General features: G+C 40.7%; 1 protein-coding gene across 1 annotated transcript; it reads left to right on the plus strand.

Annotated features, from left to right (window-relative positions):
* Window positions 1-616: 616 nt before the first annotated feature.
* On the plus strand, window positions 617-15,698 carry Edc3 (Enhancer of mRNA-decapping protein 3). The gene is made up of 7 exons (XM_080278785.1): window positions 617-731; window positions 5,131-5,313; window positions 6,612-6,947; window positions 9,003-9,231; window positions 11,492-11,660; window positions 14,714-14,867; window positions 15,105-15,698. Exons 2-7 carry the CDS (start codon window positions 5,150-5,152, stop codon window positions 15,688-15,690), a joined length of 1,638 nt encoding a protein of 545 aa, XP_080134911.1. The 5' UTR covers window positions 617-731; window positions 5,131-5,149; the 3' UTR covers window positions 15,691-15,698.
* Window positions 15,699-16,550: the final 852 nt, after the last annotated feature.

Raw genomic sequence — 16,550 nt, forward strand, 5'->3', positions numbered from 1 at the left:
CTCCTCCATCCCATCCTCAATCTCCCCCTCCCTTTCCCTCAGCTCCCTATTCCAAAAATGGAGGATGGTGAAGTGCAGGAGTATGGTAACTTCTGGTTTCCTGTCCAGCTGGGCTTAGGACTACAGCAAGAATTAAAAAGTCACAATCGGACACTTACCTGAGAGTGGAGGCAGATGGTTGGATTACCGTAATTTGGCAGCTGGTTGGTAATAACTTGGTAGCTTGTTGGTATTTATTTGGCAGATAGTTGATGTTAATATGGCAAGTGGTTGGTATCTGACTTTCATCTTCCCCCTTCCCCCTCTCTGTAGGCAGTTTCCACAGCTGAGCCAACCCACACAACTGAAAAATATATTACACATTAGTCCTTTCCTGCCAAACCTTGATTAATAAAACTATCTGACTGGTAGCAAAAACAGTATCACCTGGCAACAACAAGAGTTAAATTACATGGCAATAGCAAATGTGAAATGTCTTTAATAATAATAATAATAATAATAATAATAATAATAATACTGTATACTGTACTTACGGTAGCTATGTCTTGTATAATGTACAGTATATGACGGGGAATCGTCGTGTCAGGGAATCGTCATGTTTTTGTTGTGACGGAAGTGAATGCAGTACAAAAATACTGGAGCAGAGATTATCATGTCAATATTCTTTTATGCTACGTACTGTGTAGTGAGGTGGTAACAGGAAGGCCTCGTAAGACCGAGTTCAACTTAAGGTAACCATAAAATACTCGTTCTTGCTACTGTAGGCCTAGCTTTAGCCTATAATCAATGGAAATTTTGGCGTTTTAGCACGAATTCATTTTCGATATAAAGCATTGGATTTTTGGATGAAAATCTTGGAAAGCTCAGCTTCTCCCTCATCTACAAGCTGTACCGGTACCGTTTTTTTTTTTTTTTTTTTTTCCTTTTGGAAAGTGGGATTTGTGGTCTGAGGAAGCTGTTAAGTATGGACTATCTCCAAATTCAAGACTCACTTCTTTCAACCAGTTAATCTCTATATCTTTACAAAGAGTATGAATAAATCCAGCAATAAATGAACATTGTAAATATTAGGTGGCTGGTTATTTGGTTAACATACACTGTTATATCTGTCCTGCAGATGACAGACTTTATGTAAACAGGCCTATTTAAAGTGATTCCTTGTCTCATTAGCAGGGAGGTCCATCATTCCCTAACTCAGTGTAGTGCTGGTCCATCATTCCCTAACTCAGTGTAGTGCTGGCTTATGGTCTCTACACTGAATGTGACAAGCCAAATGGTTTCCTGTAACCCAGGAAACCATTTACTGTGCTGGGTGGTAACCATGTAATCAAATTATGGCACCTGGTGGTTTAGTGGGTAATTAAGGTGATCCAATCAGATAGAGCCTATGCACTGTGCAGGTTTATATCCAAGGGGCGATTGGTGTTTCTTGCTCACGTAATGCCACTCAGGGATGAGTGAGGCTGGTCACTCTTTCTTAAATGTCAGGACCAACCTGTCATGACGACAAACAGCTATACTAGTAGTACCTCATCAGTCATACACCCACAGAATATTTGTTCAGTAAACCCATATTATACAGAACCCTCTTTTAACGAATTTCGGTTTTAATGACCACTTTGAGATGGCTGAACCTTGTGTTCATTAACGAAATTTTGTTCAGTAAAAGAATGGACATGTGGGATACACCAACCAGCATGGCATCCCTATACACATGCATGCACACGCACACACACACATATCCACGCTCCTCCGTATCCCGCAAAACACTGCATCAGCCTCTGGGTGACCAGCATCGTGGAGACATAAATAGAGCATTTATTATGAAAAACAGACATTTAGACATAGCTGTGTGTTATTGTGTACCAGTATGACTGTACAGTACAGCCGAACAATGCTCATTATTTAACAATCTTTGTTTGGTAAAAATCACCGCCGGGGAAATTACTGAACAGCATGGTGTTTGGCTTTAATGTCAAGGGTCTGGGACCAATTAGTTTGTTACATCGAGGTTTTACTGTGCAGTATTATACAAACCAAGCCCATTGTGACCCAACTTAACCATGAAGGCATCATCTTTTGGTCCAGACTGTGGTATTATTTGATCCTAACCACAGTATCCTTCCACCATAACAGATATGAAGTTGAAAATATATTAAAATTCTCTCTCTCTCCAATATTACAATGTGTCCACAAACATTTTGTTAAAGTATGCACAATTTGTGGTAGGTGGTGGCGACCATAATCCACTCACTTGATGTAGTGCTGCCTACTTCCTTAGCTTTTATCATTCTTTTTCTGTGCCTGCCCTCCTCTCTTCCTATTTCTCCTATCTTTCCTGTCACTTCTTATTCCTTTTCTTTCCTTTACAGGTGGCTTTACATTGAGTGACAAGCCAAATAGTTTCCTGTAAGCCAAGAAACTATTTACAGCGGTGGGTGGTAACCATATAACCAAACCATACATGCTCCCTACATGTCAACATGTGGGCTGGTGGAGGGTTGGTGCCCCTCCCTGTAAAACAAGTAACTCAGTGTCAAATGGCCACCCTTTACGGGATTATGGTTTCTGGCAATAGATAGATAGATAGATAGATGCACAGTGTGTGACTATAATAATACATCAGTATATGGAATTTATCTCTGAAAGTAAATACCAGTAAGTTTAAAATTCACTTCAAGAAGAAACCAGATGAGCACTGGGGAGTACTGGTATAAGTATTTCTTCATAGACACTCCCAGCAAAAGACCAGTAGCTATACAGTAAACTCTTGATTATCCACTGTTGCAATAGGCTGTCTGGCCCAATGCAATATCCGATGCTGCTGACTTACCTCTGTTAAACCAATATTCGGCAAACTTATGCAATACAGGTATAGGCTACCCCGAGATACGATACCCCTAGATGCGATATCCCGGCTTAACGATGGGGATAGAAATACCACCCTACCCCGCCTAACGATGGTGAAACCCCAGCCAAGCGATGGGGATAGAAATACCATCCTACCCTGCCTAACAGTGGCCAAACCCTGGCTTAGCGATGGGGGGTAGAAATACCACCCTACCCCGCCTAACGATGGCCTAATCCCGGTTAACTTTGAGTTTGGTTTTTAAAAACCGATTTTGATGACATTATTGACATAAATTTTGTGTTTAGGTTGAATTATAAATTAGGTTGAATTATAAACTGTTTTTAGACTTGGATTAATGTGTTTTAGTCATACATGGGGTGAATATTGTCATTTTGGGGTACTTTTCATTAACCCTATCAGGTTTCTGGGCCGGGCAGATTATGTCTGTGCTAGAGTCAGCCACTCATGATGACCCACATCTTCGCGTCCTGATATTTTACTTTGATCGTTCTGTGTAAATACACTTTTCATGACAGAATGTTGGTTTTGGTGTCATTTTAAAGCTGTATACTTGTACTTTATCGCAGTATTTTCAAAAAAAGAGAACAAAGAAGATAAAATGTCAAAATGACGAGTTGAAGTTAGGCGAAAAACAAAAATTTTATACCTGTACCTTGCCGCAGAAAAATATTTGGCAAAAAATCCCCAGTAAAGATATGTAAATTTGGTTTAAACCATGCAAAAATACAATAAATTACCTTCACAATGATATATAGATTATGGTAATTTTTGCATTTCATTGTGCAGTAAAGCGAAAGGAAAGAGATGCACAACTTTATTTTAGTCTTGGCCGCATATTCACTTCGCAATGTTTTTCTTTGATCGGTCAGTGTAAATACACTTGTTATGATAGGATGCTGGTTGTGGTGTTATTTTAAAGCTGAATAGTTATACTTTATCATAGTATGTTCATAAAAGGAAAAAATAAATAAATAAAAAGTCAAAAGGACGAGTTGAAGTTAGGCAAAAACCAAAAATTTTAAACCTTGCTGTAGAAAAATATTCACCAAGAATAAAGTCATAAAGAAACAAAGCCATGAGTCAGACTTGCTGTGCAGTACCGCCACGCATAGAACAACCATTCCATGACATCAAGCTTGAGCCTCTTTGTTATGATGCGTAAACATGATTTATGGTGAATATTTTACAAAAGTTTCTTAAAATGACATTTAAAAGCTTCATCAGAATCTCTGAGGTTGGATTTAAGATGACAATTGAAATAGTCATTGGAATCTCAAAGGGTTAACTTTGATTTTTTCCAGACTCATAGTTGACAATTTTCAAATTTCATTTTTGGGTTTAGGTTAGTTATGAACTGCTTTTAGGCTTAGTTTAGCTTGTTTTAAAGCTGTTTGGGGGTTTAGGTTAGCTAGAAACTTGTTTTTTGGTCTCATTTGGGTGGGTTTAGGACTTGGTTGGGGGAGGGGGGAAACCCAGTGCTCAAAAATGCATCTCTGTAGCTACTTTACATGATAAATCTACCCCAAGATACAATACCCCGCCTAGCAATGGGTTTTTACTCAACCAATTGCATCGTTAAACTGGGGTATACCTGCATCTGGTGCTGAAACAGGATGTAACTGGTGGTTCTATGCAATAACCGGCATCGAGGTGTATCAGCCGGCTCATAAACAGCAGCCAACCAGCACTGTATTACTGTACACAAATACAATATTTTATCATTACTTTATTGTACAGTATTATATACTTAATTTTCATCTTTTACTAATGGGAAAGTCTTTAAGATAGAGGGATAAAATAATATAATAATGGATAATAACGCAATATCTGGCGTCTAATATTGAGCCGACTGGAGGGTACTATGCAATACCCAGCATAGGATTTGGCTGAACTGTGCCAGATAATTGAGAGTTTACTGTATGTTTGGACTGGGCTGCCAACAGGACTACTTAGGCCACCAGCCTGTACACAGTGGTGGTGGTGGTGGTGGTGGTGGTGGTGGTGGTGATGATGATGATGATGATGATGATGATGATGATGATGATGGATACAAGTATGCAGACAATTCTGAAGAAGTTTTGATTTGGAAATGTACTCTGACTATTGGTTACATTGTAAATTTACAGCTGATTTCAGTATCCTCACATTTGACAGTGAAGTTCTGGTTAAAGAATAAACTCTTTCAGGAAGAGGGTAAAAGTAGCTATAGTTTTCTATTATTTGTTTAATTTTTGTAACCCCTGTGTTTTGCATTGCAGACAGCATCTTTGTGAAAGAATGAGTGAAAATTTTATCGGGTGTGAGTTGTCAGTGGAGGTAGGCGGTGGACTGGGGTGGTACCAAGGGCGTGTGGTCTCTGTCAACTCAAGCCGCCAGACTATCACTCTCACCAGAGTCATTCACAATGGCCGCCCTGCTGCTCTCTCTGAAGTCACTATCAAGTAATCAGTCTGTCCATTATGTTCTTGAGTTAAATTTTACCCTGTACTTTACTGTACTGTGTAGTTTTTTTTAACCCTTATCAGGTATTTTGACTTCTTAGCATCAAAACTTTATGTTGCAGTATGTACAGTATTGTAGTTATTTTTACAGCCATATTCATGATAGTGTACACTGGAATAACAGGAAATAAAATAATGTAAAATATTCCTGCAGCATTAGCAAGCTACTAAAGCTTGTACAGCTATCAGTGTTTCAACCAATTTTTCATAGTTCACACTCAGTAAGATGTTCACAGCTACTACTTAATTTTGGTAATAATATACCAGTATAAGCCTATTTGAGATTTCTGAAAGATGTAAAGTAAGTACTGGTATGTTTATCAAAGAAGAGAGGAAAAGTACTCTAAAGGTACCGTATGGGATTATAGAGGTATTGGTATATAATTATGACTAGGGCTACGTGGTATGGGCACATAGAGGTAGCTAATGGAATAGCCATGGTTATGAATAAGGTTAGTGTGACAGTGCAGGTGAGAGAGGGTATGGAAAACAAAAAGATAATCTGAAGTGATAAACTGTATGAATGTGGGGGGGGGGGGAAGGAAATTAATGAAGTACTGTATGTATGGGGAGGCACCTGACAAGGACTACCCATACAAATCGTACATATTAACACTGTATTGCCCAAAGTGATGAAATCATCATCTAGTACTACTCTATCATTCCTCAAAGAAATGATATTTCTTCTCAGTTCTGACTGTACTGAAGACTTTACGAGGCCTGAGGGTCTCCAACAGCCATGCCATTGGCTTATTCGTTGATTAATACAAGAGGTTCACTCTGAAACCTGACATTTTTTGTTATGCTGGGCAGATAGTGGGGAAATCCATTTTATTTTTTCCTATTATTATTATTATTATTATTATTATTATTATTATGATTAATATTATTATTGTTACTGTTATTTTTTGTGAATTACATCACCTCTGTTTGCATACAAGAGGAGACTGGAAGTACAAACAGAAAAAATATATATATTTTTGGACTCTGTGGAAAGAAAGCACTGCACTCAATATATGGTGAATTTGCCAGTGCTTTTGTTGGAACTATCAGTACATAATCAAATGAAGTATATAGCTAGTGTGGAAAGCTTATGCCAGGCAGTGGAGCCAAGATACTCAAAATTCTGAATAGTAACTGCACACATGTATGGCTTATCTCGCCATGCACTCTGGTGGTAATCCTCCAGTGCTATGGTTCTTTAGTAAATGTTTGATTTTTGCCTTGCTTTTTTTCAGTGGTGGAGATATTATTGACTTGAAGATTCTGTCACGTCCAGATGACAGAACAGAGGCGGCTCAGCGAAAAAAGGCTGAGCAAAAGACGGATATACAGCGACGACTAACAGATCAACCTCTATATCACCAGCAACTGGGACAAACTCAGCATCATTACCCACAGCACCAACAGCACCAATATCAACATAAAATTTCCCTACATGGACAGGCAGGAGGGGCCAAAGATGGCATGCAAGCAACAGTTGTAAATAGTGCCTTACAACAGACTCACAGGAAACCTCGTACCTCTGTTGGAGAGGCACTGGCTCATGGGTCACATCAGCCCTCAGGGTTTAGGTCAGTATTGTTACTATTAATTAAAACTGAATACTTTTCAGTAGCTACACTATCATAATCTTAGCGTAGCAGAGTGATGAAAGATAAGAGATGGAATGTTCATGTTTATCTGATGTTATCAATCTATCTATCTATCAGTCTATCTATTGCCAGATGCCTTAATCCTGTCAGGGGTGGCCACAAACAAATTGCCTCCATGTCGCCCTGTCCCCCACTGTTTCTTTGCCCTGCTTCCAGCTCACACCCTTCTCACATATACCTCTCCACTCCATTTCTCCACCCCATCCTCGGCCTCCCCGTCCCCCCCCCCCTCCACCTCACACATACACTCTCCTCGTCAGTCTCTCTCTCTCCATATGGCCAAACCACCTCAGTGTATTTCTCCTAACGTTTCCTATCGCATCCACATCCACAACACAACGCTACTTCACTTCCTCATTTGTCGGTCTGTCTCTCCATGTGACTCCACATTCTCCTCTCAAGTAACTCATTTCCATTACTCACACTTTTGACTTGTGTCCTCCAACATGATCCAAGCTTCACTTCCATACATTAGAGTTGGTGTCACACTACTGTCATGCAGTAACTTTTCACTTCCATGCTCACTTCCCTGTTTCTTATCACTGCTGTCAAAGAACCAGCAACCTTTCTTCCTTGTTGTACCTGTTCAAGCACTTCACCCTCTAACCTTCCATCCTTACTCATCACATTACCTGAGTACTTAAATCCACTCACATTTCCCATTTCTTCCTCATCCAACATCACTGTACATTCAGTGACTTCATTTCTCTTGAAGACCACAACTTTACTCTTTCCTACATTCACCTTCAGACTCCATTTCTCAGACGCTCTCCCAAACTCATCCACCAAGCCTTACAGCTCCCATTCGTCCTCACTTAACAACACAGGGAGTTTCCACACACTGCCCTCTCTCATTAGGGCCACTCCAACATTCACTGCCCTATCTTGTATCTCTTTTATAATGCCATCCATATACAGATTGAACAACCATGGAGACATAACACATCTCTGTTTCAATCCAACCTTCACATAGAAAAATTCCCTCACTTCACTGTCCACACACACTGAAGCCTTAGCACCTTCATACATACTCTTCATGGCATTCAGCAGCTTCCCATTTACTCCATTATTCTAAATACTTTCCACAATTCTCTCTCTTTCTCTGTCTTTGCATAGGACCATGTGTAAGTTTGCTTATGGGTCGAGCTGTTTACATTGATGCATGGCCAGCAATGCAACGCTACCCAGCCTGAGCTGTGGCTCGCAATCCATGGGTGGCTCAGTCGTTAGAGAGATGGCCTGCAGTCCTAACGGACCCAGGTTCGAATCCCAGCTGGGGCTGGGAACAGTTTAAGGATTTGAATTTCATTAAATCAGGTTTTACTAATCTACCCGAAGACCCGCCGACATGTTGTAAAAATACCCCCGCTAATACCAATACACCAGTCCTGTATGAGACAGCCCTAGCATGTATTCAATATGGACGTTGGGTGTTAGCGCTGAAGTGGTGACATGCTGGGCCTTGATAGCAGGCTGTGAAGCCTATGCCCAGAGTCGGACAAAAAAAAAAAAAAAAAAAATCCACCCTGTTATATGTTTTCTCCAAATCCAAAAATGCTCCTGCTGTATTATTTGTTAACAGTTAACTTGGTTTTTGAAGATTCTTTAGAGTGTTTTGGATGTTTATGAGTGGTAGTGTCTGAAAATAACTGTACATTGAGTAAAGTTTGTGTTGCTCGAAGAGTGAAGTAAATTTTGATAAGAGTAAAGTGATGGTTATTCAGAAAATGAAGTCCATTCATCCATCCCTCACCCAATTCAGTACTGCCCCTATAAGGGCACTAGGACCCATGCATTCATTCTGCTGTTCCTCTCAGAGTCTGTTTCTTTTATTTCTTTTTCAGATTCCTTGTTTACCAAAGCATATGCGCACAAAACTTGTCTGTCTATTCCTGCCATGCACTGACACTACACCAGTCTTGCACTCACAGTGTTTCGTCATAATGAGTCTGATATTATTGCTATATTGTCTAGGGACTCTGCAAATGACTGGCAACGAATGAATCAGTCTTCAGCTGCCTTTCAAGATTACAGCTCACCCAGGCGCTGTGACAGATATGGGAATGAGCAGTCGAGAATTCCTTACAAGAAAGAGAGGATGCGGAAAACCCGAGATGAAACAACTTTTGGAACCCCTATTGATGATGACATGCTCACAACAGAATTTGATTTTGAGAAGAACCTTGCATTATTTGATAAGCAAGTAAGAACAATTTTTTTTAATGTACTTTATCATCTGTTCAATAGCATAAGCAGAAATACAGTACAGATACTGATACTGGAACCTTGGAAAATATTTATGCTGGACCTGTACGGTAAATTGGACTGTGTTTGCTTTTCAGTGTCTGGTTCAGAATTCAGAAGTCAGTGAAAACATAGTTAGGCAGACTCTCATTTAATAGTGCAAATAAGTATACAGACACTGCTGTTTTAGATGATATCTTGGATAAGTGAAGGTTATATTTCAACATGATTTTAGGGAAGGTGGTACCATATGAGTGGTACGTGGCTGGCTACAGACATTGTCAGCAGCCAAATGGGAACTCAGCCACAGATGCACAAAGCCTACATCCAAGGTATGTTTCACATATATACAAGAGTTCATGGTGCTAAGGGGAAGCCTACACATGATGCCACTTTGCACCTTGGGTGGAACAGTTGTGGTGTCCACTTATAAGCCATGTCTCCTTATAGTTCCCTGCACCTTGATGTGGGAAGGACCCTAGTTTGACCCTGGTGGGGCACTGTCTACCACAATGGGGTTCCTAATCCCTATATGGTGTATGTACAGCACTGTACAGTCACAGTCATAAGTAATCACCTATCCTTCGGTACCCCGTGCCTCAGGCTGGCTCCTTTATGCGCGACAAGTCATAATGGAGTAAGAGGAGTTGAGAAGGACAGGCGAGAGAGAGAAGGGAAGGTGGGTGGGGGGAAGAATGATGGTGCAGTGGTGGAGTGAGGGAGGGGAGGGTGGGTAGGCATGGGAGGGAGAATGAAATGCTAAGTTGAGGTCACATTAGTTGTCTATTTTCTTTCATTCAGGGCATGATTTAAAGGGGTTAATATTTGGTAGTTAATGCCGCATTACACCTTGTATAGTGGTGTCAGATAACAGGCTTTAGACAGGTGGTGATATTATGGGCTGGCTCATGAGAGAAATATACTGACATGACAGATCATTCATTAGTGCAGAGCCAGAAGTTTTCAGCACAACACACATTGCCTTGCCCACCAATTTGTAACTAGCTGTTTTTTTGTCGGAGGAAAATATCATTCCAAGGTGATGAGAGGGTATTGGGGTTGTTGGATGGCCATTCTAACCCAGACCAGCATGGAGTCCAGGCAACAGATTATGAGAGATATCATTATTAGATCCACCAATGTGCACAGACGTCAGATTTATTACCTTTTCTGCACAGTTATTTTAAATAGCCTTTTCATATAGATTTGCCATTAAATAGTTTACATGATGGTGACTATATTGAGGGAGTGTATACTGAGAGGATGATCATACTTAATGTGAACACAGCCATGTCAAAGGCTGCATATGGTATTTAGTTCCAAAAATTAAGTACATGTAAGGGTAGAGGACATTTCTTACACAAACATTATGGAAATCAAAGCCATCCATATTCCATTCTGCGTCTGAAGTCAAAATACACTGATAAACACAAATATGTGGCTCCGAATTAATGTCTGATCTGTCCTGTTAGTATATTTCTCTCACGAACCAGCCCTTAATTTCACCACTCTGTTTATTATCTGATGCTGCTAAACAAGGTGTAATGCAGCATTATCTACCAAATATTAACTTGCCCTGAATGAAAGGAAACAGACAAATTATTAGACCACCACTTCACATTTCATTCTCCCTCCTCAACCTACCCTCTCTCCCCTTCCTCACTCCACCCCAGCACCATCACTTGTCCCCCCACCCACCTTTCCTTCTCTCTCTGGCCCCTCCCTCTCAGCCCCTCTTATTCCACTGTGACTTGCCACGCAAAATGAAGCCAGCCTAAGGCATGGAGTACCGGAGGATAGGTGATTATTTATGACCATGACTGTACCTGCAGGGCAGCCTCACAGAAATAGCTGTTTACCTGTGGTCAGTGGGTCTGCTCGGTCAAACAGACTGGAGTTAAGCAACAACAACAAATTCATTAGTATTTCAGATTTCTTTTCATGCCAACCATAAGTGTTCCTTGGGGTGGAAGAAGTTGAATGCTAACCATGCATGGTACCGTATTCTGTGTATCATGGTAATGAGTGAATGGGATGGGGTGATGGGACTGGGACTTCCACTGCCCTCTAAACAGAAAAAGTTATTCCCAAATAGGTAGGTTAAGCCACTGTGTGACCAGACAAAATCCATTATCAGCTGGTGAATGATTTCATATCAAATTTAGTATTTGATATAGAAAGTATCAGAACTTACTGTTAAAAGTAAATTTACTTCGTAGGCTGTAATTGAGGAGATCCAGAGTTTGAAGCCAGATGTGGTGCGCCAAGCAGACCGCCACACAGAGAAGAAGTATCGATGTGATGAGAATATTTTACCATCCAAGCCATCTGCAAAAAGAAAGATCATTGTTCCCACATCTGGTGCTGCTGAAGTCATCTATGCTAACGGTTAGTAGCTGCTGTATGGTAACTCATACATTGTGTCTGTTAAAGTTCTCTCTAAGTTACAGCATGTTGTAGGTAAAGGCAGAGTAACATGGTGAAACAGTTTTACAAAAATATCACCTGTTAAATAATCTGTAATCCATATAACTACAGTACTTAATCAATTGTCATTATGATCTCAACTCCATTCCTTCTCTAGGCTGAATGTCTCAGAGTGGCATGGTTTGAAAGTAAATGTAGAAAAGAATAAAGTGAAAGCTGTTGAAAGAGGTGACTCTCAGTGTTGTTTTTTCATGAATGGAGAGAGATTTGAATTACCATAGTGGTAGAGTTTAAGTACCTTAATGCAGTAACAGAATAGGCTGTAATGTGTAAAGTATGCAACAAGCAGACTGGTTCAAGGAAGAAATGTGGCAATGCAAGAAGAGTCTTGATACAAAACAATGAAGAATATGGAAGCTTCAGGAGACTTGTATGAAGGTGTATTGGTGTCCATATCAATGTATGAGTGTGAGATTTTGGTATGACTTGAATGTAAAATGTTGGGGGGGGAAAAAAAAAAAAAAAAAAAAAAAGGGGGACTTCTGAAATATGTGTGGCTGCAACTACTGAGCAGGCTAAGAAACAAAGGTAACTGAAAAATTGGAGTAAGGATATATGTTGATGAAAGGGCAAAAGAAAGGGTACTACAATGTTATAGTCATATGTAAGACCAAGATAAGGAAGGGGGGACGGCAGTGGACAAATGGTAAGGTGTGAAATGTGTATGGTATCATGGCTACATTAAAGGTACAATACCTAGCTGGATAACCAAATCAGTCTCACATGCAGGTTATCTGCTCAAGCTGCACCTGATTACTTGAACACTGTTATGTGTCAGGTGTTTACTCTGTAATAAGTGCCAGTACGATAGTTTATTAAAAGTCACCTCCTGAAACTTGAAAAACTAAAAAATAAAGCAGTGTAAATGGTTTGCAGGGAATCAGTTTACTGAGAAATCTGCTGAATGTGGACTCCCTAGAATAAATGTTAATAATACAGTACTAGTGGGGTAAAAAAAAATGAACTTACCAGTAAGACGAAGAGAGTGTGCCAAGAACGTATTGCAACAAAGACACCTGATATGAAAAACTAACTGTATGGCAGGACTGAAGAAAAACAAAGTCTTAAAGCTGAAGAAACAAAAATAACTAATGAATTTTTAAAAATATATATTTTTAAAATTAGCCAATAAAAAAAAAAAAAAAGGATTTTGTATGGATGTAGGTGGGGGTGCACCCCCTCTAAAGTCACTGAACGACTGGTACTTACGACTAGTCACACCTCACATTCCCCTAGCCCAGTCACAACATGGCTTTAGGCCACTACACTCCACAAACATCCTTCTTACAGACCTTACGCAGAGAGTTTTTGATGGCATGAATTCAGCTAGGCCACCACACAGAACAATCCTAATCACACTAGACATTAGCGAAGCTTTTGATTCCATCCCCCGCCACAACCTCACAGACAAAATGCTCAACACAAACATGCACAATAACACAAAAAGATGGCTGGCAAACTACTTAGCAGGCAGATGTGCACACGTAACATTTGCCGGTCAGTCTTCTAACATCAGAAACTTCACAAACGGCTTCCCCCAAGGATCTGTTTTGTCCCCTACACTCTTTAACCTATACATGCACAACGTACCCACACCCCACATACCACAGATACACATAGCTTCCTATGCAGATGATATAACACTTATATGTACGCACCAAAACACAAACACAGCTGCACACATCATTCAACCATACCTCAACACACTACATGAATGGTTCACCACAAACAGGCTCAAAATAGCCCCAGCCAAATCTGAAGTGACTCTTCTCACAAACTGGACAACAGAACACAGTCACATCCCACACCTCACCATAAACAACACTCCCCTACCACACACACACACACACCCAAAATCCTTGGTGTAACATACAATACATCAATGTCATTTAAACAACACATCACAAACATTAAAAATAAAATAACACCAAGACTCAATGCTTTGAGGTCACATGCCCATACAACATTTGGACACAACAAAGAAACCACCACCACAGTATACAAACAATACATACGTTCAGTGATGAATTATGCAAGCCCTGCCTGGGCTTCTAACCTCACCAATACACACTACAACACACTACAGACCATACAGAACAAGGCCCTAATAATAATCACAGGCTGCACAGCTACTACACTCACAGACCACCTGTATCAAGAAACCAAAGTCCTCAAAGTCAAGGATCACCTAGACATGAGAGGCACCCAGTTTTTTGCTGCAGCCTCCACAAACCCACAACATCCACTACAGTACATGGCAGCACATCCACCCCCACCAAGGAACATCAAAACAACACCCAGCACACGATACCATACACAAATACTGTCATCTCTCCCCCCTCGCCCACCTCAGACCAGCTTCCAGAAGCATATCCACACTCAGATCACTCGCAGCTCCATTCAGTCACTTGAAGACAACACACAGCTGCATGCAAGGCCTCCTGACATCCACCCTTCTGAATCTTATCTTCCTCGTGAGGACAGGGTCCACCTAGCCAGGCTGAGATGTGGGCACCATCCAGCCCTCTTAAGCTACCAGAAGAGGCTGGATGACTCCGTCGCTGATGCCTGTCCAGGATGCAACACAGCACCCCATACTATTTAGCACATTATGGAAGACTGCATTGCACACGGTCACCTACGCCAACAACACAACATACACTCTTTGAGAGTGCTGTGGGAAAGCCCGGTCTCGGCCATGGCCATCCTAAGGGACTTGGGGCTGTTCGGCCAGACTGCCTAGGGAACTACTACTACTACTACAGTAGATGGTATTGAATGGGATGGGGTTGAGAATTTAAATGACTAATTATGAGTGAATGACTCTATCTACCATGTTACTTAATGAATGTCTGGGTGGGTTTCATTTTCGTGTTACTGTTTTCGTATTATAAACAACGCACTGTCCGAGGAAATTGGAATATGAATCTGCTTATGATGATCAAACTTTACAGATTCTGGACTACTGGTTCCGTCTATTACTAGTGAGCTACGAGCTGCCTTACTGTCTACTGCTAACCAACATGGCCTCACCAATTCACGGCAGCTAGAGATAATTGGCCGAGCTGCAACAGAAATTATCCTTTCACTTAGTGGAGGTAGTCACAGGTAAGTACTGCAATGAAAATAGTAAGTATTCAAAATACTCCTTCTGGTATTAATTTTTTTCCAACCACATAGATGTTTTGATACTTTAAGTATACCTTCCCTTACTTCCTTCTCTAATCCCGCCACATATCATCAGTGCTGCTCTTATTATATCACCCTGGACTTCCCCATATAGCTGTACTATAACCCTTCCACATTCCTAACTATAATCTTTACAGTACATGTGTATCATTTCAGACTGGAGCCTGGGAATAGCCACCAGCCTCCTGTTGTGGTAGTATTGTGTGGGTGCCATGTGCAGGGTGCAGCAGGAGTAAATGCAGCCCGGCAGCTGGAGAGTCATGGTGTGCAGACTGTGGTAGTGACCCCCCAGTCCACATCCTCCCCTCCATCCCCCTTGTTGCTGACACATGAACTCCAACTGTATGCCCTAACCAATGGTAGAACAACCTCAGACTCAAGAGGATTGCCCACTACCATTGACCTCATTGTTGATGCCCGTTTAGATCACAGTGGTAAGGGTGGTGATGGTGGAGCAGTAACCTCTTGGCTGACATCCATTACTTCTTGGGCTTCTTCCTCTCGTGCCCCTATCTTGGCTTTGGATCCCCCTAGTGACCTTGCTGCCCTCCCATCTACTCATCCACCCTTACATGCCCGAATACTTCTATGCCCAGCCCTCCCTCTGGCCTACACTCCAGCTAGAGGCAAAGTCTACCTTCTGAACCTGCCCATACCACAACAGACGTTCAATGCTGTTGGTATCAAGTATGTTTCACCATTTGGAGCAAAGCTGGTTGTTCCCCTTCATCCCTGTGAGTAATGTAGGAGTCCAAGACCATATAGTATTTTAGTAATACAGTACCGGTACGTACGTTGGTAATTTAGTAAAATAATGAGATAGGTTTCTCTATAATAATTCTTCTATCAGATACATTTATATGATGCTACAGAATGTGGTGAAAGTTTCTGACATCATCAGACAGAGCCAGGATTCTGGGGGCTTGAATGATGAGTGAATGGAGGCGTGGCCCATTGAATTGAGCAAACTTGGGCTGTCTGGATATTGCTACTCCTCATCCTGCCCTAGGGTGGGCATGGAGGTCCAGGTGATGATGATGATGATGATGAATGAGATAGCTTGTGATAGTAACAGTGTGTGTGAAGTAGGGTACTTAATACATATTTTAGCTATTAAGACTTTGTTTAGTATTAAGAATTTGGCATAAATTAAATTAATAATGCTATCAGGTACAGCTGGAGTCAGTGTTAGGGTTCCATTATATTCTTTAAAAACCTGATGAAATATTGCTAATCTAACCAGTTAAAATGAAGGGGAATGGAGTTCACAGAAAATGGAAACACAAAAGGGTAGAAAAATACTGACCATTATTGCAGAGTACTGTAATAAATATCAGATAATGTACTGTATAAGCTGTTATAATACCATGTACTTACTTCCATTTAATGTTAGTAGAGGATGACAACAATGTATATACCTTACCATAAATAGGAACAAAAATGACTAGCTGTACACTTACCAGCTAATATATGAGTTACACAATATTCAGGCAACTGAAATGCTCACTCTAATAGTATTACTGATAATGTATCACAGGTTTATAACAACCCATGTAATTAATGATACATTTTTTGCAATTATTAAAATTTTGAGACTCTGTA

This window comes from Coenobita brevimanus, chromosome 75 (assembly GCF_032717465.1).
Source record: "Coenobita brevimanus isolate Jiangsu-jjx chromosome 75, ASM3271746v2, whole genome shotgun sequence".
NCBI lineage: Eukaryota > Metazoa > Arthropoda > Malacostraca > Decapoda > Coenobitidae > Coenobita > Coenobita brevimanus.

Coding starts and splice junctions, on each gene's coding strand:
- Edc3 (XM_080278785.1), top strand. CDS start 5,150: ATGAGTGAAAATTTTATCGGGTGTGAGTTGTCAGTGGAGGTAGGCGGT. Junction 6,948..9,002: donor CATCAGCCCTCAGGGTTTAG/GTCAGTATTGTT, acceptor TATATTGTCTAG/GGACTCTGCAAATGACTGGC. Junction 11,661..14,713: donor TGAAGTCATCTATGCTAACG/GTTAGTAGCTGC, acceptor CAAACTTTACAG/ATTCTGGACTACTGGTTCCG.